The 26,574-nt window shown below is 48.1% G+C and overlaps 1 protein-coding gene across 3 annotated transcripts in view; it reads right to left on the reverse strand.

Annotated features, from left to right (window-relative positions):
* Window positions 1-26,574, reverse strand: part of BAIAP2L1 (BAR/IMD domain containing adaptor protein 2 like 1) — a 95,707-nt gene that overhangs the window by 42,471 nt on the left and 26,662 nt on the right. For 2 of the 3 annotated variants that reach the window (XM_003354447.5, XM_085016550.1), the window contains exons 2-3: window positions 23,747-23,822; window positions 19,276-19,362 (exon numbers count right to left, since the gene is read on the reverse strand). In XM_003354447.5, coding sequence (XP_003354495.2) covers window positions 19,276-19,362; window positions 23,747-23,822 — 163 coding nt within the window. Of the gene's footprint in view, window positions 1-19,275; window positions 19,518-23,627; window positions 23,823-26,574 lie in introns of all 3 variants that reach the window. The other variant, XM_085016551.1, reaches the window with a different exon arrangement.

A 26,574-nucleotide genomic window follows, 5' to 3' on the forward strand; every position in this document is an offset into this window, starting at 1 on the left:
CCTGTGATGCTCCTAACGGTTGGTTCCCACCGAGCGAAGTCACAGGGCAGGGAGGGCTGAGGAAGGAAGACGCTGGGCCAGCGAAACGGGGCCCGTCTGGTTCACAGGGACACAGAACTGCACGCCTGTGCGTTCATGCAGCGAAGCCCGGGCCCACATCTCCGGTCGCCATCTCAACACTTCCACTCGGGCTGAAAGGCATCCCAAACCCAGACCATCTAAGAGCAAACCCTGACCCTCAGCCATCACACCCCCTTCCACGGCTGGCAGCCAGTGCAGAGCAAACGCCCCCGTCCCGCCTTTCAACCCCAGTCCAACCCAGTTCTTGCTCCCCCCCACACCCCTCCGCCCCTGGACTGGTGCCACAGCCTCCCAACCTGCCTCCCATTTCCAACCTGCTGCCGTCCACTCTTCCAGCAGAAGCCACGAAAAGCCCTTAAAAATATAAGTCAAACCACGTTCCTCCGAGTTCGAAACCTGCAGAAGCTCCCCACCCCCACTGCAGGTGAAGAGGCAACATTCTTCCCAGGGCCCCGGGGCCGACAGGACCTGGTCCCACCCTCGCCGCCTCCAGCCCTCACCCCTCCCTCCCACCCTTCAGGCAGACGACTGGCTCCCAGACTGTGACCCAAGCTCACAGGCCTCAGGATGCTGGGCTGCAGCCTTCGAGGAATGGTCCCCCCAGACGGCTGCCTGCCACCTCCTCCCTCACGGCTCTGCCCCACCCCCTCCCCTCCATCAACCGCTGGCCCCTTACCTTATCACTACCTGGCAACTGGACCTGTCTATTTACCACCCACTAGAACCCAAGTTCCCAACAGCAGGGACTTTTATGTACTGATTTATCCCTAAGGGACCAGAACAATGCCTACCAGACAGATGCTTATTTGAACCGAGTGCATCGTATTGAAATGAGGGAAAAAAAAAAAAAAAAACTACTGTCATCCTTTGATTACTAAATATTTGGTTTTACATGATTTTTGGAAAACTTTTTTAAGGGATAGTTTTTCACAAGCACAAAACTGTACTCTATCTGATATCACAACACTCACGCTCTGCCCAGCGCAGGGCCTCCACCTGGGAACCAACACAGGAAAATTTACAGGGAGGTGTCGAAGCCGTCAACGCGGTGCGTAAATGAACTACTTATAAATTCAAAGAAATATACGTGGCACGTTCAATTAAAAAAGCACTGACACCCCCCCCCCCCAGTGTTCTTAGCAGCACTATTCACAATAGCCAAGACCTGGAAGTAACTTTTAAGGGTCCATTGATAGAGGAACGGATAAAGATGTGGTGCACGTGTGCACGCGTGTGCGTACACACACACACAGGAATATTACTCAGCCATAAAAAAGAACGAACTAATGCCATTTGCAACAACATGGATGGACCTAGCGATTATTATCCTAAGTGAAGTCAGCAAGAAAAAGACAAATATATATCACTTACATAATCTAAAAAAAAAAATGATACAAATGAACGTATTTACAAAACAGAAACAGGCTACAGACATAGAAAACAAACTTATAGTTATCAAAGGAGAACAGAGAGGGAGCGAGAACGGAGAGGGAGTTTGGGAGTGGAGGATACAAACTACTACACGGAAGATAAACAGGGTCCTACTGGACCGCACAGGGAACAATACTCAGCATCTTGCGATCAACTGTAAAGGAAAGAATCTGAAAAGGAATATATATGAATCACTTTGCTGCACACCAGAAATAATACAACACTGTAAATCAACTATACTTGTTACAAAAAAAAAAAAAAAAGCAGTGCCCGAGATAGTTTATCAGCCAAAACAAAAGGACAAAACAAAAAAAGAGACCTCAGTACATCATGATTTTCGACTGTTATGAGAAGGAAGCGGCTGACTATCAGCCACGGCCTTGAGTTATACACACCTCAGCTGCACACACACACACACACACACACACACACACGCCGGCTTCACCGTACTCAGTAATTACAGCAATAGACCTAATCTGGGCTCTAAGAGTCCAATTTTTAGTTGTAAAGAGTGTGCCTCTTTTTCTATTTTAATTTTGCATCTTAGGGCTGCACCCGAGGCAGAGGGAGGTTCCCAGGCTAGAGGCTGAAGCTACAGCCACAGCCACTCCAGATGCGAGCCCTGTCTGTGACCTACACCACAGCTCCGGGCAACGCCAGACCTTTAACCCGCTGAGCGAGGCCAGGGATCAAACCTGAGTCCTCATAGATACTCGTCAGATTCCTTGTCGCTGAGCCACAACAGGAACTCCCAAGAGTATGTCATTTAATTTGCCTTTAGTCACCTCTTAATTTTAATCTTTGAACCCATGCTCCTCAAACATTAGTCAGCTTTTAATAATGCAAAAACTTTGAGTCCTAATAATACTTTTATTTCAATTTGAAATGTGACTCATACACACACACACACACACACACACAGGACCTGCAGCCTGTCACTCAAAATAATGAGGCTCCAATTCTAATCTATACTATCTCCCACCACCCCCTCCAAGAGCCCTGAGTCTCAGGCAGAGTGAAATATGCCCTGTGCCTTCCACTCGTCGCCTCCACCAGAAACCACGGCCTGGCTCCCCCCAGTGCTGGCCGCCGGATGGCCGCGTCTGCCGACTCAGGCTGCCCCCGCCTCCCCCAGCCCCACGCAGGTGTGACCGTCTCCTCCCGTGAAACTCTCGCTCCTTCTGTTTTTGCACTGCGTCCTGAATGAGAGCCATGCGCGTTTGTATTTGCACCATCTCCCTTACTAAGTTGGAGATGCCTTACAGGCGGGGGCTAAGGTTACTAAGGTTGTAAATGCCAGTCACGGTTTCAAGAAGTCCTGGAGAAACCTGATTCACAGAGTGAGGAGAGACCAACGCTTTAATCTAAGACACTCGTTTAGTCCATCAACACACACTTCCAAGCTCATCCTAGAGTGTATCTACCTCTCACCTCCTTGCCTCACCACAAGTTCCACCGAGTGTGTGTGGCGGGGGGCGGGGGGGGGCAGGGTCTGTTCCCCTTGCTGCCATCTCCCGGCTCTGGAACCTCCTCTTGCAAACAGGCCCTGCTAAGGACTATCAGGCTACCTCCCCCAGCCTCGGAATCCTTCTCGAGACATTGCTGCAAACACAGCTGCTCACAGAGCCTCAGCAGATTTTTACCGAAGGGCTCCTCCCAAGGCCATTTTCTATCCCGGACCAGTCGCTGGAGTTCAGGTTCCACGCACTGGCCACCTGCGTCCTTCAGTCCCACCCTCGGCCTTCCGGATTTTGTGCCCTGTGCGGAAAGCCAACATTTGTGCAGTCCTCTTTAAGGAAGACCATATTACAGATTCAAAATTAAGTACAGGGTCTTAAAAGTTGTCCCCAAACGGAGAGGTCCTAAACCCCGAGTCTGTGGGAAACCCTCTGCTCCCCACAGCATCAACCGACTGGAATTCAAAGGCCAGGTTCACTCTTCACTAGTTGTGTGAATTTAGATCAATGGCCTGACCTTAAGGTTCCATGTACTTGTCCGTAAAATAGCAGTACCACCTCCCGCCTCAGAGGACGGCTGTGAGGATTAGACGAGACTCCTGCGTTTTGTTATTTCCATGAACGCCAACGAAAGATTTTCCGAAAAGATTTTTTTATATCGAGGTATAATTGACTTGCCATACTGTGTTTGTTTCAGGTGTACAAAACGATGATTCACTGTTGGCATAAACTGCAAAGCTGTCACCACAAGACGTCTCGTTCCCATACCAGGCTCCTGCCCCCCCAGCCTCCCATCAATTTTTTTTTTTTTTTTTTGAGATGTTTACTTTTAACTTTTACTCTCTTGGCAACTTTCACATTCAAGCTCCAATATTCTTGACTATTACATCCCAGTGACTTGTTTTAAAACGTGGAGTCTGCACCTTCGCATTTACTGTGCTGGTCATTCCGAGCCAGGTGGGGCCACCTAGAACCCTTCACAAAGTCATACTGAGGTCACGAGGTCGCATTCGGGGGACATGCAGTTTAAACACAGAGCAACTATCTAAGAGTGCTGAGTGACCCAGTTCCTCAGTCAAATGTTCAGATGCCTCCTCCGGCGAAAGGCCAAGGGACTAAGGTCATGGTTCAATGTTAACGACGTAGCTGCTGGGTTGCCTGTCCTGTCCAGGTGCACCTGTAGTCCCTGGAATTATTACAATGTTTATTATACCGTTTTTCATATGAATTAATTGGGATACCCCCCACATTGGGTACTTGTCAGAAGCACCATACTTACGGAGTTTGTGTGCGTGCGCGCGTGTGGGACAATTCACATAACGAATTTACCGATAGTGACGTAGTGACATCGGGTACATTCGCAATGCTGTCTAACCATCAACACCATCCAGTTCAAAAACACTTCACCACCTGAAAACCCTGGACCTGGTAAGCAGTCACTCCCACTGTCCCCTCCCCCAGCCCAACCACCTCCGTCTGCTGTCTCTTTGCTGACTATGCAAATTTATTTATTGATTTATTTATTTGGCCACACACAGGGCATATGGAAATTCCTGGCCGGGGATCGAATCCAAGCCACATCTTTGACCTACGCCACAGATGTGGCAACACCGGATCCTTAACCCACTGCACCACAGCGGGAACTCCCAGAAATTTCTTATGAATGGAATCTTAACAATACGTGGCCTTTTAATCTGGCTTCTGTCACTAAGCACCATGTTCTCAACGGTCATCCACGTTTAGCAGGTATCGGTACTTCATTCTTTCCTACGACTGCATAACATTTCACAGTCTGGATACAGTGTGTTTCGTTTGTATCAGCTGCTGGATATTCACGTTGTCTCCACCTGCACCTGCTGGGAATATTGCTAAGATTCTGCATGGGCGTATATATCATCTCTCCTGAGCAGACATCTAGGGAATGGAAGTGCCAGGTCCTAAGGGAACTCCACATTTATTTTTCGAGGAGCTGGCAGGCTCTTTTCCAAGGCAGAGGCTCACTTAACATTCCCACCAGCCATGCACAAGCATTCTAATTTCTCTACATCCCTCCCAATGCAGGCTACTGTCTCTTTCATGAGAGCTGCTACCGGGTGCAAAGGGCTACCTCGCTATGCTTATGATGCATGGGCCCCCCATGGCGGATGACGCTGCCCCCTTTCCCTGCGCTCGTTGCCATCATTAGCGTTTTTCTGTTTTTACTCGAGGGATAGTTGATTTACGCTGGCAGCCGTACTTTGAATACTTTTAAGTCACCCAGGCCAGGAAAGAGTACCTGAGGAAGCGCCTTTACTTCCAAACAGCTCAAGACCAGGAACGTCCAGACCCGCCCTGGTGCTGACAAGGAAGCTCCCTGACCGCCAAGGCTGTCGCGGCATCACCTGTGCTTGGGCACCTGTGCCGCAGGGTCAGGGCAGGCCTCACTCATGCCATGATTCTAACTACAGCTGTCTCTGGCCTGTCCCTAGTCCCTTTAGTTTTTTCTTCTTAGGGCCACACCCATGGCACGTGGACGTTCCCAGGCTAGGGGGCTGAATCAGAGCTGCAGGCCTACACCACGGCCACAGCAATGCCGGATCTGAGCTGCATCTACAACCGACACCTCAGCTCATGGCAACATGAGATCCTTAACCCACTGAGCAAGGGCACTGCATCCTCAGAGACGATGTTGGGCCCTTAATCCACTGAGCCTCAGTGGGAACGCCTGCCCCTGTCCCTTTAGCTTAGGTGTCCTCCTCCCTCCGCCTGTCACAGGGCCACGCCCCCACGCTGCAGCTGGTGCATCCGACCAGCGCCACTCCTCTTTGGCATGCTCTGAGGTCCCGCCCCTTCCTCTCTTGGGGTTAGATCTTCGTGTTTTGCTTCTGATTCATGATTTCAGGCCTAGCCCAGTGCCCGAATAGTCAAAGACACCTGAGGGCATCCGTAGAAGGATGAGGCGGCAGTCATGAGGCAGAGCCCCTGGGGTCCTCTGAGCCATGCCCTACGGAGACCTGCACACATGCTGAGGCCCCCCCCGACCCGCTGCTCTTTGGCTGTTCTGGCTGAAAGCCTGAGAATGCCATCCTTCAAGGAGAAGACGACCAATTTAAATAACTGGGTTTCAATAAGATAATTTTCTCTTCATACACGTCAATATTCAAGGATTTAAAAGAACAGGCAATATGGTGCACTGACAAATAAGCAATAGTGTTTCAGATCTACGTTCAGGCTGTATTATGATCTTATGATCCGGAATTGTTAAGTGTTACACTGACTATTCTTTTTTTTTTTTTTCCTTCTTTTTAAGGCCGAACCTGTGGCATCTGGAAGTTCGCGGGCTAGGGATGGAATCGGAACTGCAGCTGTCAGCCTACACCACAGCCACACCGGATCTGGGCCTTGTCTGCGACCTACACCACAGCTCACGGCAACACCGGATCCTTAACCCACTGAGTGAGGCCAGGGATTGAACCTGCATCCTCATGGATACTAGTTGGGTCCTTAACCTGCTGAGCCACAATGGGAACTCCTAAAGAGTTACAATTTATTTATTTTTGTCTTTTCTAGGGCCGCACTTGCGGCATATGGAGGTTCCCAGGCTAGGGGTCTAATTGGAGCTGTAGCCACCGGCCTAGGTCAAAGCCACGGCAACTCGAGATCCGAGCCGCGTCTGCAACCTACACCACAGCTCACAGCAACACCGGATCCCTAACCCACTGAGCGTGGCCAGGGATCAAACCAGATTCGTTAACCACTGCGCCATGATGGGAACTCCAAGAGTTACAATTTAATATACAGAATATCCTCTTAAAGTTTTAGAAATATATACATATTTATGTAAATTTATAATATTTATATATATATACATTTCTAAAACACATACATACCACCAATATGCCTAAATATGGGCTTGTGTGGTGTTTATATAGATGTTATAAATTCTACATTCACAAACTGTAAGCCTATCTTTCTTTACAGTTAGATCTTTCTTGCTCCAAAAGAGATGTTAAAACAAGCAACTGCCACCTGAAAATTGAAAGGACGGAAGTCATCTGCCAAGTTGGAACAAACGGTCATGTAATAAATGTTGCTAAAATACAACATCTTGATTCCACCTGATGAAAACGAAAACACAGACTCATCGTCACATGCGGAATCCCTTTCAGACTCTGTGATGGCTGACTCTCTACACAACCTTCTCTCTGCTCAACTCTAATGGACAAGATAATCTGACTGCCACAAAATACATCAAGTCAGAAAAAGCCATTCTTTTTGACACATGGGAAATTAAATCTGTATGATAGGTCCCAGAGCTGGCAGACTGCCTGGGATCAAATTCACCAGCCATTAACCAGCTGGGTGACTTTGAAAAGTTATTTAACTCTCTCGGAACCCCACTTACTCATGTGTAAAACAAAGCAACCGTAACAGTACCCACTTCAGGGGCTGTCATGACAACTACAGGGCTTCACGTGCACATGGCAGGTACCGCGTTAAGCAAGTAAAATAAATTCCCTATCGATTGTTCCCTATTTTTGTGGAAAGGATTAATTCTCTGTAACGCGAGCCTAACCTCTAACTGAAAGATCAATGGTTTCGGTAAGAACTGCTTTGGCTCAGCTTACCTCTCTTACTGACTCTGGTACGAAGTTTTTCATTTTATCTAGACCTTAGGAATATATTTATGATATTTTTCTGAATGAAGAACATGTCTTTGAAAATATTTCAGGTATCTTTTTTTTCTGTTATTATTTTTAAGACCCAAGACGGTCAATGTGGATTTTGAGTACGAACAAGACAAAACTGTAATAGGTGTATTTTTTTCAAAGTGCGCTCTGAAAAACATTCTTTCAATAACAAAAGAAAACCTGTGATTTTCTAGGTTCCCCGAGGGTGAGGAGATAACATCTGTTTTGTGCCCAATTTAAGAAACTGGCCCTGAAGTTCCCACTGTGGTGCCATGGGATGGGCAGCGTCTCTGCAGCGCCAGGACGCAGGTTCAAACCCGGCCTGGCCCACTGGGTTAAAGGATCTGGTGTAGCCGCTGCTGTGGCGTAGGTCAGACCTGAGGCTCAGCTCTCAGGCCCCTGGCCCAGGAACTCCATACGCCAATGGGGCGGCCCAAAAAGAAAAGGGAAAAAAAAGAAAGAAATTTGCCTAAACAATGTAATCGATGATTCAAAATAATGTACAAGCTGGGTGAGTTGGAACAAAATGACATAGTCTACATTTATGTGATGGTGAGGTGTAAGGGCCTCAAAGGAAATTTATCAACTCCTCAAAGAAAGTTCTCTGCTGTGCCTCGAGAAATAAATGAGAACAAGCTTTTATTTTTCTATGGTTTAAAGGCGAAAAAACTGGTTCAAAGTCTCTTTTCAATATTTTACTAAAATATTTTCCCCATTTCTGCCTTCTTTTTCCACCTTTTCCGTATTTCCTAAGTTTTCAAAAATAAACGCCACTTGATTTAGAGACAAAACTGGAAGTTTCAGACAAATGTCAGTTTCCTCTCTTAAACGAGTGTTGTTCCTTGAGTCGCACTGTGTACCTGCGATAAAGATTTATGTGCGTGGCTACAGGTCCACACCCCAACGGCCAGGGTCACATGAATTATTACTCATGTGACTTACTGAACAATCACAGTGGATTAAAATATCTTACCTGCCAAATCCTGACTACAGAGCGCTGGTCGTTGGCTTCGAGTTTGTTTGTTCCTTCCTTCCTCCCTACAAGGCAGGGTGGTTTCGTTCCAAGCTGTGGCTGTTAGGATGGAGCTGGCATGCGTGTTAAACCCAAGCAGGTGGTGAGCAACTGCGGCGTCTCTGGAGAAAGGGCTATCCGACTCTGCATGCTGTCACGCTGTCCTCTGAGAGACCGAGGCCACTGTCCCCCACTGTCCGGGTAAAGGCGGCACGGGGCTGGGTCATCCGCAGTTCGGGTCTCATGGGCCAGACAGACTTCTTTTTGCAACTACTCAGCCCTGCCGCTGGAGCCTGACCGTGGCCACAGCCAATACAGCAATGAGACGCCACAGGGGTGTCTGTGTTCCCCCTGCACCCCAAATCGTATTTACAAATAAGGCCTGCCCAGCCCCTTGGCTCTAGTTTGCTTCGTTACGGCCAACTGGTCAACGGTGATACCTTGGCAAAATGAGTTTGAAATCAACTTCAAAGTATATGCTAATTCTTACTCTAAGCTTCAAGCGGTTGAAAGCATTTAGCATAAAAATGACTAAGAATTTGGCATTTTTCTTGAATCATTCAGACTTTTCTATCACTCGCAATTACAGTTGTGAGAAAGCAATGCCATTTTCTGAATAGTCTCTATAATAGGAGAATAGACTCTATTCATAAAGGACCTTTTATTTTCAGAAGGAAACCACCAGGAATGACTTTTTTCTTGGGGGAAGGATGTTTATCTGGCCTATTTTTAGAAAATTAAAACCTGCCTTTTCTTACGTTTTAGGTAGGAGAACTTAATTTCGGAGATTTACATTAAAGTATTTTCCACAAAGTCTGAGCCACTCCTCCTGCAAAACTGGCAGAATACCTTTGTTGATATGGATACAACAGAAAATAAAAGAGCCTTTCCATTGCTTTGCAACTTCTAAATGTTTTACCACAATTTCATCAAAGGGCAATTCATATTCCATCAACAGTTTTTTATTTTCTAAGTAAATGATATGATTTAAATCAGAGAAGCTCTACCATTGCTTGGCTTTTCTACGACTTTTCATTTCTTGGTGACTTCCAAGGGCCTAAGTTCTACAGCTCCATAGGTGACCCTGACATGGAAGAGAAGAGAATGACAATGAAACCCTTACCGAAAGAATCCTTCATGGAGGAGATTCAAGAGGCCCAATAAGGCATCACCAGAATTAGACTGTTGAGAACTTCCAGCTTTGTAGATATAACTCAATGATAACGAGACAACCCAACTAAAAATGGGCAAGGGATCTGAAGAGACATTTCCCCAAAGCAGATGCGCAATGGCCAGTAAGAATGGGAAGAGAGCCTCTAGGGAAACGGCGACCAAAACCCCAATGAGGTAGTCCTTCCCAGCCTCTAGGACGGCCGATCAAAACCACAGCAGCAGGCGTGGGCAAGAATGGAGAGATCCCGGAACCCTCACACACTGCTGGTGGGGATGTAAACGGGTGCGTTCAATCTGAAAAACTCTCTGTGAGTTCCCGAAAGGGTTAAATTTGGAGTTTACCAGACGAGCCAGCAGTTCCACTCCTAAATATACACCCAAGACACAGAAAAACTACGTACAGACAAAATTTGTACATGAATGTTCACGGGAGCATTATTTTTAACAGCTTAAAAGGTCGAAACAACCCAAATGTCCATCAACCCATAAAATGGGTCAACAGGAGTTCCCACTGTGGCTCAGTGGTTAATAATGAATCCGGCTAGCAACCATGAGGGTGCAGGTTCGATCCCTGGCTGTGCTCAGTGGGTTAAGGATCTGGCGTCGCCATGAGCTATGGTGTAGGTCGCAGACGCGGCTCGGATCCCGTGTGGTTGTGTCTGTGGCGTAGGCTGGCGGCTATAGCTCCGATTAGACCCCTAGCCTGGGAACCTCCATCTGCCTGCGGTGTGGCCCTAGAAAAAGCAAAAAGACAAAAAAATTAAAAAAATTAAAAAATAAAATGGATCAACAAAACATGGTCTGTCTACACAAATGGAGTATTACGCATCCCACACACACAAAAGGAAGTCCTGATACATGTTACAATGTGAATGAACCTTTAAATCACTGTACTAAGTGCAAGAAACCAAGACAAAAGATATATTGTATGATTCCATTTATACGAAATGTCCAGCAAAACCAAATCTAGAGACAAAATATGTTAATTAAAATATATTAAAACTGCTGGAGTTGGGGGGGCTAATAGGAAATGACTACTAAGGGTATGGGATTTCTTTTTGGAGTAACTTAAAGGGAAACGAGGAGGCAACACACAACTTTGATAACTTAAAGGTGATAATTTAAAATGCCGAATATACTATACACTTCATTTATTTTTTAGGCTGTACCCGTGGCATGCCGAAGTTCCCGGGCCAGGGATAGAACCCACACCACAGCTGCAGCAACAACAGATAGATCCTTAACCTGCTGCACCACATGGGAACATCCCGAGCTATGCACTTTAAAGAGGTGAACTGTACTGCGTGTGTATTAGATCTCAATAAAGCTAGTATAAAAATGTGATAAAAATTCAAAGATTTCCAAAAAACTTAGGAGAACTGATGGTAATGAACAGTAGTCACTGAGGGAGTTCCCGTCATGGTGCAGGGGAAACAAATCCAACTAGGACCCATGAGGTTGTGGGTTTGAGCCCTGGCCTTGTTCAGGGGGTTAAGGCTCTGGTGTTGCTATGCACTGCGGTGTAGGTTGCAGATGTGGCTCAGATCCTGTGTTGCTGTGGCTGTGGTGTAAGCCGGCAGATGTAGCTCTAATTCAACCCCTAGCCTGGGAACCTCCATATGCCATGGGTGTGGCCCTAAAAGCCAAAAAAAAAAAAAAAAAAAAAAAGTCACTGAAATTGAAAACTCAGCAGAATCAAACAACTAGGAAGTAAATTAAATGCTGTTTTCAATGGGACAAAAACACCATAAACATCTAAAATTGTGTGTATAAAAATGTGCAAGAGGAGTTCCCCACTGGGTTAAGGATCTGGCATTGTCACTGCTGTGGCTGTTAGATCCCTGGCGTGGGAACTGCTCCATGGTGTGGGTACAGCAAAAACAATCAGAAACGTGCAAGACTTCTAAAATGAAGAAATACAAAACAGTGCTAACAGAAAGTAAAGAACTCCCAAGTAATTAAAAGGGTATACCACCTTCATGGACTGGAAGATTGAGTCAGTTCTCCCTAAATCCATCTACAGATTTAACCTATAGTTAAAAATCCTAGATTTTTTTTTTTAAGTGGGCATTGACAAACGGATTCTAAAATACATGTAAACGCAAAAGTCCTACAACAGCTAAGACAAGCTTGAATAAGAAGATCTACTTTCTCTACTTGTCACCTACTTGTAACATTTATCATTATGTTACAGTCATTAGGACAGAGTGATGCTGTTGCAAGGATTGCCGATAGAGCACACACACTGCAAAGGTGTGTTGCCTCCTTTCCCAGTGAGAAACCTAAGTGAAGTGTTACAAATACGGATAACTGAAAAAACAAGTGCAGCAAAGAAACAACGAGTGGCAGCAATGAATGTCAATGCAGTTACAGAAGAAACAGCTGCCAGTGGAAGTGTCAACACTGGTGCTGAGAGAGCCTGGCTGTACAGCCCTAAGGATGCAGTGAAGCCCAGATGTCACAAGGTAACTGGGGAAAGTGGTTGTGATGAAAAGGATGAAGGTGTTTCAGAGAAAGTGATGCCAGCAAAAAAACTTGACATTAAAGGAACTTCTCAAGGCTGTCTCACAACATTGAAATCACCGGGATAAAATGTTGGAAGCTGATCCAAACTTAGAAAGTAGCATGACAAGTTGCAAAAGCATACTGTATCAAGTTATATAAGGGGGCGACAAGGGCTGTTGAAACAATTTGAGGTTTTTGTTTGTTTTTTTTACAAAATACATATTCTTGAATTATCAGTGTTTATACTGCTTTAGTGTACACAAAAAAAGGTTTTTTTTAATTTCATTTCCTTATAACTGATAGTAAAAGAGTTTTTAATATTTCTGACAACTTTTTTTTTTTTTTTTTAGGGCCACATTTGCCACATATGGAGTTTCCCAGGCTAGGGGCTGAATTGGAGCTATAGCAGCCGGCCTATATCACAGGCACAGCAACGCTGGATCCAAGCCTTATCTGCAACCTACACCACAGCTCATGGCAATGCCAGATCCTTAATCCACTGAGTGAGGCCAGGGATGGAACCCAAAACCTCATGGATCCTAGTTGGATTTGTTTCTGCTGAGCCGCAATGGGAACTCCTCTGACAACTATTTTTAAAGGTCACGGGACAATCACAGTTTTTCCAGTGATGATTAAGACAGACTTGCGTGTCTTTTACTTACACAGTAGTATTTGTGGTTCTGCACATTAAAACGAAGACTGCTTATATTTATAATTAATGAGTTAAATGCATCATTTCAGAAATTAGAAAAAGATCAGCAGAGAATCCTAAAGATGGTATGAGGAAGAAAATACGAGCAAGATGAGAGGTTAAAGAAAAACGAAGATACAATGGAGAGAACTGAAAAGATTCGCTCATGAATCAAGAAACATCAAAGAAAAATGTACACTCTTACAAATTTAATGTCATCTACTTTATGGAGGAGAGCAGTGTCAATGAAACAATCGGTGCTATTTTTTGACTTCTCAAAAACGTGTGGACATAAGAAGTGGAGAAGAGAAAGGCATCTTTTTTTTTTTTTTTTTTTTTTTTTTTGTCTTGTTGCCATTTCTTGGGCTGCACTTGCGGCATATGGAGGTTCCCAGGCTAGGGGTCGAATCGGAGCCGTAGCCACCAGCCTATGCCAGAGCCACAGCAACTCGGGATCTGAGCTGCGTCTGCAACCCACACCACAGCTCACGGCAACGCTGGATCATTAACTCGCTGAGCAAGAGCAGGGATCGGACCCGCAACCTCAGGGTTCCTAGTCGGATTCATTAACCACTGCGCCACCACGGGAACTCCTCCCCCCCCCCCCCCGAAAGGCATCTTTCTGGTCTTGGAAACTTTAGAAAATATGAGGCACATTATCTCAGTTCATCTGCCCACAACCCCGAATGTGCTGCCTTAGTCCTACCAACCTCTCAGAGAGTGAAGTGCCTGCCCAGGTCACACGAGTTCACAGTGGCAACCTGAACACACAGATTCACTGAGCATCTCTTGAGTGTCGGGCAGTTTCGGAGGAAAATAAAATCGGGCCTGGCCTCCCTGGCCCGGGTCACAGGATCCTTCCCAAGCAGCACCAATGCCATCTACCACGCTCTCTGAGGTCACAACCTCCACAGCCCTTGCTCTGTCCTCCTTGGCTGCAGAGCCCATGGCTAAGGACGCAGGGCCCAGTGTGGCTGCCTGTGGAGGACATCTCACCACCATGCAGAAGGACGGAACCGCCAAGCGTGTCCTTATGGTCTAAAAGCCTCCCCAAGGAAAACTGGGTTAGTGCCCCCCCCCCCCCCCCCGACCATGGAGGAAGCATCTGTCCCTGGGGCTCCCGAGGACAGGATACGGGAATGCACCAAGCACCTGGTGCACCACAGGCTCTCAGGAGACCTGAGTTTCTATACAAAGCACAGCAGTACAGGAGTCAAGCAATACTTGTAAGAAGATACTTATGAAAAAAAGATACATACATATATATACACCCATACACACATATATAATCTACATATAAACTTCCCTGCTACCTCCACCTTCCTTAACCTGTAACACCTGGCATTTAGGGTGAAACCACCAGGGACCTCGGCATCGCACGTGCCAGCCCGTCCCCTGTCTTCGGATGCTCTGACTCCAGCGACCCCTTCTCCTCTCCTCCTCGCAAAGGTCCCCATCATGGGGTCCCCATTTTCTTCCTCAGCGACCCCTACTTGGCCGCCCCTCCCCTTTCCCTTCCCCCCCATGGAGGGCAGTGACGTGCAGAGGTGAAGAGCTCAGATTCTCAGGTGGGACCACCTGCCCACCGTGTGGCCCAGGCCCACACTCCACCTCTGGTCTCGCAGGGAAAGCTCGGCAGGGAGAGCGCCTGCGCCCCACTGCGTGCGGGACCGCTAGGAGGACCCAGCGCCTGGCAGAGAGCAAGCGCTCTGTGCTGGCTGCTGGGCACATACTCACTGAGAAAGGACTGGAAAGGAACAGCGGTGATGAGGCGTGAGACGGTGCAGATACATCGGCGGAGAGGAGAGGAGAGGAGGAAAGAAAGGAGAGAGGCAGAGGCAAGCAGGAAGCACCCAGAGGTCATGGTTACAAGGTACCCAAGGCTTGAACAGAAAGGCAAACAGGGCAGAAAAACACAAAGTAATTCCGATCCCTCACTCATTCTTCCTCGGTGCTGGAGTCCCCCCTCCCAAGAAGGAACAGACTGGGAAGGACGGCTTAACGATCTTAACGTGTGATGTATACACACGAGGGTAAAACCACACAACCACACAGGAGGAAAATACCACTCTTATCAGAGACACAGGCAGGACGCAGAAGTGGAGTGCCCGTCGTGGCTCAGCAATAACCAACCCGACTAGCATCTGTGAAGATGTGGTTTCTATCCTTGGCCTCACACAGTGGGTTAAGGATCCGGCGTGGCTGTGGCTGTGGCGCAGGTCGGTGGCTGTGGCGCAGGTCGGCAGCTGCAGGTCCGATTGGACCCCTAGCCTGGGAACCTCCGTAAGCCACAGGTGAGGCCCTAGAAAGACCAAAAAATAAAAAGCAAACAAACAAAAACCCACCGAAGCACTCTGCCGTCCCAGGCACAGCTGAAGCAAGAACATCTTTTCAGTCCAAGTTGTTGAGACAAGACCTGTGATAACCGCGGCTGCCTGAGTGGTGTCCTCACTGGGTACCTCCTAACAGTTAGGTTCTCGCTCCTCCGATGCATTCCTTGGCTAACTGTGCTGGGGAAACCTCTCTGACTGCTGGGCCACTGGCATCCACATCAGGCCGGGGGGCACATGAGGATGTGTACTGGGCTCCTGGGTAAAGGTTTCCTCCTCTGTCCAAGGCACACCTTCCTGCTTTGGGACACAAAGGGAGGAAGGTGGGTGTGATGCCTGAGACTAGCAATGGCAGCCGCCTTGGCACCATGAGGAGCTGGGCTTGAGACTAAGACAGACAGAAGGAACCAGACTCCTCAGTAATGCTTAACTAACCAAGAATCTGCTACTCCTGGCCTTTTTATCTGGGAGAATAAACATCCTTATCATTTAAACCACCATTAGTTGGACATTTTGTTATTTTGGGGCAAAAGCATCATAAATGATTCACACTGTATTGAGTGAGCGGATGGCAAAAGAGGGAGGTCAAAATGAAAGCACCCATACCTAAAAATCAAAATGGTACTACTGCAGTGTCCTGTAACAGATGCCAATCCAGCGAAGGGCTAATCAATAACCGCCCTCTTTTCTCCCTCTAAAGTAAGAAGAGACGGAGATGCTTAGCTCTGCCGCCCTGATTAGCACTCATGATGTATTTGGCCAAGTTTTCCAAGTTGAATCCTCAACTACACACTTCTATCAATTGAGTAACTATTTCACCCACAGGGTAGTTTCCTCGCTCCCCTTCCCAAGTATCAAAGTATCAAAATAAATATAACAGAAATTTCAAGTCGACTTAGGTGCAGCAGGTTAAGGAGCCAGCCTTGTCAATGCTGTGGCTCAAGTTTGATCCCTGGCCAGGGAATTTCCATGTGCTTTGGGCATGGCCCAAAAAAAAAAAAGTGTATGAAATGAAAAAGATTATGTGTACTATAGCAACAGTTAAAAAAAAAAAAGCAAAAAAAAAATTTATTCAAACACTGAAATGAAAACTACTCTTGTAATCAAAGTTTTAGAAACAATAAAAATTCTTCAGCATCCCTTTCTCTTCCCTCCAGAGCAAAATTATTAAACTAAAAAATTTAAAACTACAGGATCTTTGTTGTTGCTGTTTTTGTTTCTCTTTTTATGGCTGTACCTGAGGCATATGGAAGTTCCCCAGCCAGGGGTTGAGTCAGAGCTGCAGCTGCCAGCCTACGCCATAGCCACATGGGATCCGAGCTACATCTGTGACCTACACTGCAGCTGTCCACAATGCCAGATCTTTAACCCACTGAGCGAGGCCAAGGATCAAACCTGCATCCTCACAGAGACAACGTCTGGTTCTCAACCCAGAGGCACAAGGGGAACTCCCAGGATTTTTTTTTGGCGGGGATGGGGGGGGCGGGGCGGTAGGAAAACAAAGGGTTTTCAGAGATAATCTCTTAAGGAATAAAAATTTTGAAATGATTTTCAATCATCACATATGTCATATCCTTTAAGTTTTAACAGATGGAATTTATAACGTTAAGTTTCATAAAGTTATGAGCACCAACACCAAAAAGCCAGCAGAAAATAAGATCTTTTCAAAAAATGAGGAAAACACTCTGCCTTAGGTCTTTCTCTTTCTTCTACGAATTACCCACGGCTCTTCCCTACAGGAATTTAAACAGGTATCGGGTAGTATTTTAGCCTAAACTTTAACAACAAAATGAAAAACTAAGCAAGTCAAAAGAAGTAAATAGGCTTCCAAAAGCAACTCCTATGAGGACAGCACTTGATCATGGAGCGGCTGTAAATGGGCGGAAAATTATATATATAACATAGTGGATAGAAGCAAAAGGACACGGCAAGTTACTTCTGTTCCCTGAATGACATACACACACATGAAAGAAACGTCAGCATTCCCACCTATTTTCCTTATTGAAACTCCAGGTTTAAGCCTGTTTCTAACAACACTGGTTGCTGTGGAAATAGCTGATTCAACATGATGAACTCACAGCTGAATCAAGGAAGGTGTGGAACAGAAGTCTTATTTAAACAGAATCGAGAGCCATAAAACACTCAACAGGCGCACTGAATGATGGGGAGCCCGAGCGCCCCGTGTCTTCACGCAAGGGTCACACCTACCGGCCCCCCCCTCCCGACACTCCCGGGGTGCTGTCTTTAATCTGGGTGGCCCCAACCATCCCTCAAATGTCCTGTACTTGACTACCTGCTTCTGACTGCATCACAGAGTGTGTATTGTACTAAAGTGATCCTACTTCCGACAGTGACCCCGGTTTTGACCTTTGCCGGAACACACAATTTACGGCACCGGCAGGATACAAGTCAGGGTTTGACGATCTCTCCATGTGGAGCTGCGGTCGTGGCTCAGCGGTTATCGACCCCGACTAGCATCCACGAGGACGCGGGCTCGATCCCTGGCCTCCATCAGGGGGTTAGGGAGCTGGCGTTGCTCTGAGCTGTGGTGGAGGTCGACGAGGCGGCTCGGATCCACAGTGGCTGTGGCTGTGGCCAGCGGCTGCAGCTCCGATTGGACCCCTAGCCTAGGAACCTCCACATGCTGCAGGTATGGCCCTAGAAAGAAAAACAAACAAACAAAAGCAGAAAGAAAGAAAATCCTCTACATGTCGTCAACTCTACCAAATACTGACTTACTCCTCACCCACCATCACGTCAGGCTTAGGTTCTGTCTACGAGTTTCAAGATTTTTTTTTTAATGGCCACACCCACAGCATATGGAAGTTGCTTGGCCAGGAACTGAATCCGAGCCACAGCTGAGGCGGCAATGCCGGATTCTTGAACCCACTGAGTGGGGATCGAACCCACGCCTCCACAGCAACAGGTGCCACAGTGGGAACAGCCTCAAGACTATGAACTCTTCAGGCACAAGAGGCGTCCGCGGACGTAAACAAGCCCAGGTCCACTGCGGATCCAGCCGCCTCGCCCCAGCCTCGTCATCACCCAGGAACTTGTTTCTTGGCTTTTATGGGTTAAGAGGGTTCCAAGCCATCCTGAAAACCCTTAAGACGCCTAACAGAGAGACGGCGCCAACCACCTGAACCTCGGACACCCGCGCCCCTCCCCACGCTCCCCCCGCCCCGCCACTGTTTAAACACAGACACACGTTTCCTTCCACACACACACTTCACGGGTCTTTTCTTCTGAACCCTTCCGACACGCATCCTGAAGTCTGCAGTGTAACCCTCTATCAGGCAGAACGTATTCAGCAAGTTTTACAACTGCTGGCTGTGTGTGGGGCTATTAAAAAAAAAAAATCCACCTTTCCCCCCTGGAGATGGTACCGTGACCTGGCTCTGGAAACAGAAACGCCAGCGCTGCCGAGGCGGGGCTGCCTTGCCCTCCGCGTGTGCACAGGAGAGCAATTCATACCAGCCAGACCGGAAAAGTCGCCACGGAGAGCAAGTGCGGAAGCGGGGGCAGCGAGAGGGCCGTCAAGGAGCCCGACGCCCCGCGCGGTGAGTCACAGGAAACGCGCCTGCCAGGCCGGGGGGCCCAGCACACGTCTCCTCCAGCGAAGAATGTAGGTCAAGTCTCCCTGGGCGTCACGCTTCAGGGATCGGGGGAACCAGGGCCCGGACCTCAGGGGCAGCAGCCAGCCCCCAGGGTGCAGGGAGGCCGGCCAGCCACCGACCTCCGTCTGCCCTTGACGTTGCCGCTGCCGCCGCCGCCACTCCGGACCGAGCCCAGAGAGGTCAGTCGCTCCAGAAGTGAACAAACGGGGGTGCTGGGCTGGCTCTCTGCTCTGGTCTGGATTCGGGCCACTGCGTATGTTCTCAGCAGGGCCCGAGTTGGGGGTACCCGGAAGGGACGGTCAGCTCACCCAGCTCCGTCGACACGGGGGACCCGGCGGCGCTCTCTCCGATCTTGGCCACTCCGTCGTAGTAGGCTTTTCCCGCCAGGATCATAGCTAGACGGGGTGGGGACACACCAACCAAGGCGTCAGTCACTCAGATGATAAGGAAGGTTCTCTCCCAAACCCGAGTCCCTTCCGACGGAGGCCAGGCTGGCTCTCGGAAGGCAGGGCTTGTGCCCGAGCGCTGTGCCCGGGCAGAGGTCCCACTGCTGCCCTGCGGGAGGACCCCACCCACTGGGGAGCCCCCTGGGATCCTTGCTTCGGACCCGCCCCGGGAAAACCCGCAGCAGCAGAGAGGCTGGAAGCCCAGAGAAGGTCCTGCCTGCTCCCAAGGCCAGTTCCAGAGTGGACGTGCTCCTGACACGGCATCAGGGCCGGCACCCGTCCACTCCAGCCAGAGTCCTTCCCAAGCTGGCTGTTCTACAGCCACACAGGTCTGCATCAGGTTCGCTGGAGGGGCTTGCATGGGGCGGCCTAGGAACCTGGGCCATCAGTGGCATTCTCACTTTTTCTGCTGAAAAAGACACGCTCAGACATAAGCAACTGCCAGAGCCGTTCCCAGAAGGAAAATCTATAAACTCTTAAGTATATTATCATTGCAAAAAAAACAATGCAATTATCGGAAAAATGACTGAATGTTCTTTTTCCTTTTTGACAGAGTCAGGACAAGTCTCATTGCTATACAAGCTGGATTCTAATTATCTGAAAAATCCCATCTCTCCCTTCGAACTGTTTCTGAAGACTACATTACAATGTACAGAAATCTGATTTTGACTTTTCTCTTCCTTTCCTTTTTTCCCCCCTCCGGATGCGGGAGGCCAGGAGCAAGGCAAACCTGGGCTTGAAATCCAGCGTCACTTCCAACAGCATGACCCCCTCGGGCACGTTAGTGCTCTTTTCTGGAACAAGGGATTTTAATCTATAAAAATCCCTAGTAGCATGCATACGGCACAAACAAACGGAAGCTAATACTGATTTATTCTTTTGCTTTTTAAGAAGCTAAGTCTGAGGACACAGAAGGGCTACCACAAGCAAGCCTTTCTGTATGGCCGAGCCTGTTTCGTGTGCCTTGAGAGAAAATAACTGATCTTATTTAAAGGCTGGCTTCACGTGAAGACGGCTGTGTTCCCAGGAGCTTTGGAGCCCACAGGATTTTGGAGATAAGAGGGGCCAGCCCTAAGGAATCTCTCTCAGATTCCTTTCCTTTCACTGAGAAGAAAACGTGGGGCCGCGCCAGTCTCTCTGCACCAGTCTCTCTGCCCCCATTTCTAACGGATATTGTTTTCAAAGGATGGATTTTCAAAGGTGTCGCAAGGGACAGAGGGGAGGGGAGGAGGTCACAGAATGAGCGAATGCCCGAGTCCAGCTGAGGATACTGCAGGCCAAGAAAGTAGTATTTTCATGGCACGTGAACCTATTTTTGCATGTCTCGTAGCATTAAAAAATTACAAAAGGTACAGCTTTTACTACATATGTGTGTGTGTAACTATACATGCATTCACACACACACACACACACACGTTTAGGAAAGATAATGACCTACGACACTTATTTCACAAGACGGAGGGTGATGATAAAGCATCATTTCAAAAAACAGCATGAACAAGTAGCATGCACGCAGTTTCCAAAGCGTTACTTCAGTTAATCAATCTCCCTAACTACATTAAGACCCAGGTTGGGGGTGGTGTCATCAGCCCGTTTCATGTAGGGGCGCAGAGACGAGACATTCTGGGACATGCCCGAGGTCAAGGGTGCATCGGGGGCAGAGCACATCACTCTGGCTAAGGTTATTTCACATCCTTGGGTCTAGATCGTGGCGCTTTTTGACTCTTTGGTCTCCGCTAAAACGGACAGAGAGAGGACTCCACCTAAAAACATGGTGTGTGGCCAGGGAACTGTCCAGTAAACATACCTGACATTTTAGTGGGAAGATTTTCCAACTGCAAGGTACTGAGTAGCGGGAGAATGGTAATACGGGGTTACACAACACTTAACATGTTTGGTTTGCACCCACACATTAACTTGAAAGTTTTTTCGTTACCTGTTGACTGAGGTTTAAAGCTATTGAACCTTCCAGTCTAGTAAAAATATCCTGCTTTTATGACAAAGTTGTATGAACTTAAACATTATATAACTTACCTAGGAAAAAAAATAAACAACTCTTATCTTCCTAATTCTGCCCTTTGTGAATACCTTATTATCTACCACATAGTGTTTTAAAGAATAAAGCATGTTAGTTCTATTTTAGTGGTTGACCAACTACTTCATCTAAACTACATCCTTCTACCAGAAAAATTTTCCTTAAAATACGACTTCCACTAGGTGATGGTTCTGCTCCAACACCTTCAATGGCCTCCCACTGTCCACAGGCTAAGCTGGCCACACTCCCGAGTTCATGGGTAGATTCTGACAGCCATGCCTTCCGTGAATCACACCTCCAGAATTCCCAGCCCTGCAGTCCTCCAGCAAGGTGATGGGTGGTTTGGTCAGGTGACTTGCTCTGGCCAGTGGGGTACCAGCAGGCATAACTTGCAGGGGGCTTGCACTCTCGGGACAGCCAGCTCCGCCTGAGGGAGGAAGCCCTGGCCCCAGCTGACTACAGCTGCAACAGTGGACCCCAGGCGTAGGGACCACCGCACTGCCTTTATGGGACCGTCGGAAATAATGAACGCTGTTGTCTTAGGCCCCCGAGCTCAGGACCAGTTCGTTACACAGCAAGTGGGTAACTGATGCTGCATCCAAGCGCCTTAATAATCGGTCCTGTTTCACCTTGTTTTACTGGTCCCCAACAGCTTCTCACCTGCACTAGTGTGGACCTGAGGTCTTGGCTTAGATGCTATCTTTTCGGCTGAAGAGCTAGTAAGCTGCGTCTGCCAGCAGGCTCAGCTCCTATACAGCCCTCTGCCCACTCCATTTATCCACTGACCTCTGGCTCAAATTCCTGTGACACTGCTGTCCCACGCTCTTCACCAGCTGTGCCTGCTGCCCTGCGTTATAATCTAACTACTGACTGCACATCTGGCATCTTCAACCCTACTATAGATCCGTCCCAGGACCGCACAGATTTTACTGAAGTCTCTCAAGGGCCTGCAGAAATTCTGGAAACACCTTATAAAGTGCAGAGTAGGCCCCGGGAGGTGTGAAAGTGATAAGACTCTCTGGGGAGAAGCCTGGTTAGCAGGAGGCTCAGCTGTGGGCTGCCCAGAGGGTCACCTTATAAAACGCTGCCTCGGAGAGGCCGCTCATGGGAGAAAGAGAAATGACCACTGCAGGCCAGAGTGACTTCCTTTGCAGGGACTATGAAGCCATGACTTTGTGGCCTTGTGACCAAGCCGTCATCTGGGGAGAGACAGCTGTGCAAGGCCTTTCAAAACAAAGCTCCGGCTCTTTGAAGGAGGGCGCGGGGCACCCCCAGAAACCACCGATACCACTGGAGGACGAGGGAGCAAAATCCTGGGCCTGCTGAGCTTCCTGACACTGAAAATGGCTGGCTGGGCGCACAGAGACCCAGAGGCACGGAAACAAGCCGCTGACTCTGGCAGGGACCGCAGCAGCAGTGTGCCCACTGGAGTCCAAAGTCCGGCCAGCACACCCCCTCCCTGGGGCAGGCTCCTGCAGAGGGTGTGAGGGCACAGGTTTCTTTCTAAAACCTCACTGGGGGGTTTGGCGGAAGAGAGAAACAGGAGGGAAAGAGAAGACACGAAGCTTGATCTGAAGCCGTCTTCGCGGCTCAAACTCTCAGCAGCTGCATTTTCTCCCTAAGCTGCTGATGCTGAAAGTGGGATCTGCATATCTGGGGGCGGGGGTGACACTGGCTACTACCTTTGAATCTGGTCATTGTTAGCACCTGGGGTTCCCCTTTCGGGAGGGCAACGAAGGTTTTAGATGCAGGTCCGCTTCCTCTAAGGAAACAATGAACCAGCAAACAAGCCCGGGGCAGAGAGAGACAGACGCCCCCTCTGCTGAAACCCTTAGATGTCTTTCCATTCAGGCCCGAGGCTGTATCTCTCACAGTGCTGTCGAAAGTGCTAAAGCTGCAGGTGAATTCTGCCGTATAAACCAAAAGGAGAATAATTCCTCTGCTTCAGGATACTTTACCTTTTATAGATGTTCTTAATTTACGAAGAATTTGGTTTCAAAACTAGAGAACATGTACAGCAATGATATAAAATGATAGAAAAGATTAAGGCGTATCAAAGGTATAATCTGATATTTAAGAGGTATCTCTCAGAGTGGCCTATTAATTTACTCATTTCAAATACCCAATAGTCTGTCACTGCAAAAGTCTGCAGGTTACACTAATTGCAAACGCTTTCTACCAATCTGACGATATTTTAAATATTCACTATCACAGCATTTTGAATAATTTGAAATAATGAAGCAAAATAGTTCATGAAGGCTTTTAGAGGCACTTTATAAATTTAGGAGACAGACTTACCGTTAACAGCTTTTTCATAGTTTTTCCCTAGGTTTATTAAATTTCGTAGCCCAGGATTGAACTGTTCCATAACATTCTGACAAACAAACAAACAAAAACAAACACATTAATAAAACAAGCAAACAGCAGACCACGTCATCTTTAGATTTTGTCACCACAAAGCCTAGTCTCCCCACACGTGCCTGCCGGTACAGTCCACAAAGTCATGAATGTTGATTTGAAAGCAACGAAGGATGGAGGAGTTCCCCGTCATGGCTCAGCGGGTAACCTGACTAGCATCCATGAGGACGAGGGTTCGATCCCTGGCCTCGCTCGGTGAGTTAAGGATCCAGTGCTGCCGTGAGCTGTGGTCTAAGTTGCAGATGCAGCTCAGATCCAGCGTTGCTGTGGCTGTGGTGGAGGCTGGCGGCTACAGCTCCGATTGCACCCCTAGCCTGGGTACTTCCATATGCCGTGGGCGCAGTCCTAGAAAAGACAGAAAAAAAAAAAAAAATGTAATGAAGGGCATTTATTTCCCGTCGAGGGCATGCAAGGCGTGTGTGACTCTGGCCATCCCCCACCCGCCCAGGAGCTGCCTAGGAGCAGACACTCTGTCTCTACCAAGACCACCACCAGGGCCGGCAGTCCGGAAGCTGACGATGCGCCCTTTTGGGCTTAAGGACACTCATGGTTGTCACGCTAGGGGCTCATGATCACATCGTTACGTGGGCAATGTGTTGGCTGCCAACATAACAAACTTCCAAGAGATTTTGTTTTCGCTGTGCCTAATTACTGGGGGGAGGGGGTGGGATGGGTTCTCTAGGACAGAGGTCAGTCTGGAACCTTCTTTCTAGGTGGTCACTGGCATTTTTCCCCTAGCCACCAGTGCATTCATTAAGGACTTATGGAGTGTGTGCTCGGTCCTGTGCACACAGCAGTAGGCGGATGACAGGGAGACACAGTTTTCCATCACGGATTTCAGGATCCTCTGTCTCTGCGCATGTCATGGTTTTTTTTTTTTTTTTTTTTTTTTTGCCACCTTGCAACTATGGAGTTCCTGGGACAGGGATCAGATGCAAGCTGCAGTTGCAACCCATGCCGCAGCTGTGGCAATGCTGGTTCCCCCCCAAACCACTGCGCCAGGCCAGGACTGACCCATGTCCCGGCACTTTAGAGATGCCACCAAACCCGTGGTGCCCCAGCGGGAACTTCATGGTTTTCATTATATCGCTAGAAAGTCCTAACACAGACGCAGGTGCTATGCCAAGTCTAAGACAGACAACTATTTAGAACATTAGGCTGAATTTAAAATGCTGCCCTAAACCTGAAGTACAGATAAGAAATCATCCTTACAGGGCTCTGGCTTCTTGGCTCAGGACACGTGGTGGCTGAATGTTTGCTCCATCTATGAATGCGACGCGTCCCAATTTTAATCATTCCGGAGAGACTGGTCAAATCCCTGCTCCCCTCCCAATATGTGTACCTCGTGTGTAGACAAGCAGGCAATAAAAAGAAACACCACCCAACGTTCAAAGGGATGGGTGCTTGACACACGCATTCTTGGGGATAAAAAGTTGTCCACGGCAAGGTGGTGGAGAGAGAATATACAACTTTTATCTTATCAAACACTGATAAAAGCTTATCGTAAAAAAAGAACCCCTGACTCAAACGTCCCTCGCCCGTGGCCTGCTGGGTTCAAAGTGCGCTTCTGTATTTCCTGCCGTAGTTTTGATTAATATTCTTCATTTCTCAATCTTGGACACTAACCACTGGCTTTCTGCTCCAGGGACCACCCCATTTCCCTTCCTCAATTTCTCCCACATAACTGACAGTTTCCTGGTAAATTAATCATCAGAGTCTATTATGACTTTGGAAATACTTGTCACCACCTTGCAAGGAATGAATCAGGCATTTCGCTTAATTTCTGGATACACGCTTTTGGTCTCCCCTGTTGCTCTGACAACCCTGGCACCCCCTTCCTCCCCCTCTCAGTTTCTCTGTCTGTCTGCCCCCCACGTTTCCACACGTCCCCCGGAGCGAGGAGAAGCCTTTCCATATTCTTCAAGTGTACGAAGCTGTCCGCTCATCTTTCAACCCCTGTTTTTCCCCAGAACTTCCTCCGAGGCCTCTCTGCCCGCTTACCAGTCTGGCCTGACTGTTCCTGCCACACTGTGGCTTTGCACGTCCCTTGCTGGTCCCCGCGTTAAAGTCGCAATAGCTGTTCCCCGCGTCTTCCTCTCCCCTCACTCACGCCTATTCGCTGGAGGTCATTCGCCAAGAATGACCTAATAAATGAGGCACGAGGGGAACGCGAGACCCCACGTGTCTGCAATGATCTCTACCTTGACATCTGATGGATATTCTGCTGGGCAGAGGATTACAGACAGAAAGTCACTTTCCCTTAGGATTTTTTTTTTTTTTTTTTTAACGGCCACACACTCAGCATATGCAAGTTCCTGGGCTAGGGGTCAAATTGGAGCCATAGATGCCAGCCTACTCCATAGCGACAGCAACGCCAGATCAGAGCGGCATCTGCGACCTACACCACAGCTCGCAGCAACACTGGATCCTTAACCCACTGAGCGGGGGGCCAGGGATCAAACCCATGTCCTCATGGACGCTAGTTGGGTTCATTTCCGCGGAGCCACAACGGGAACGCCTACCCTTAGGATTTTAAAAACATTATTCCACTGCCTTTAATATCCAGTTCTGCTATTGGAAAGTCAGCTCTCACCGGTAGACTTTTTGCAGAGGTGAGGGTGGGGAGTGGGGGGCGGCTTATTAATCTCCAGAAGCCTTCTCTTTAGGCCTGTTCTGAAACTATGCAATGGTCTGTCTCAGTTCAGGTA

Source organism: Sus scrofa, chromosome 3, assembly GCF_054392235.1.
Source record: "Sus scrofa isolate SSC_HxYL_T2T_F1_AM1 chromosome 3, Sscrofa_HxYL_maternal_Yorkshire_Landrace_v2.0, whole genome shotgun sequence".
Taxonomy (NCBI): domain Eukaryota; kingdom Metazoa; phylum Chordata; class Mammalia; order Artiodactyla; family Suidae; genus Sus; species Sus scrofa.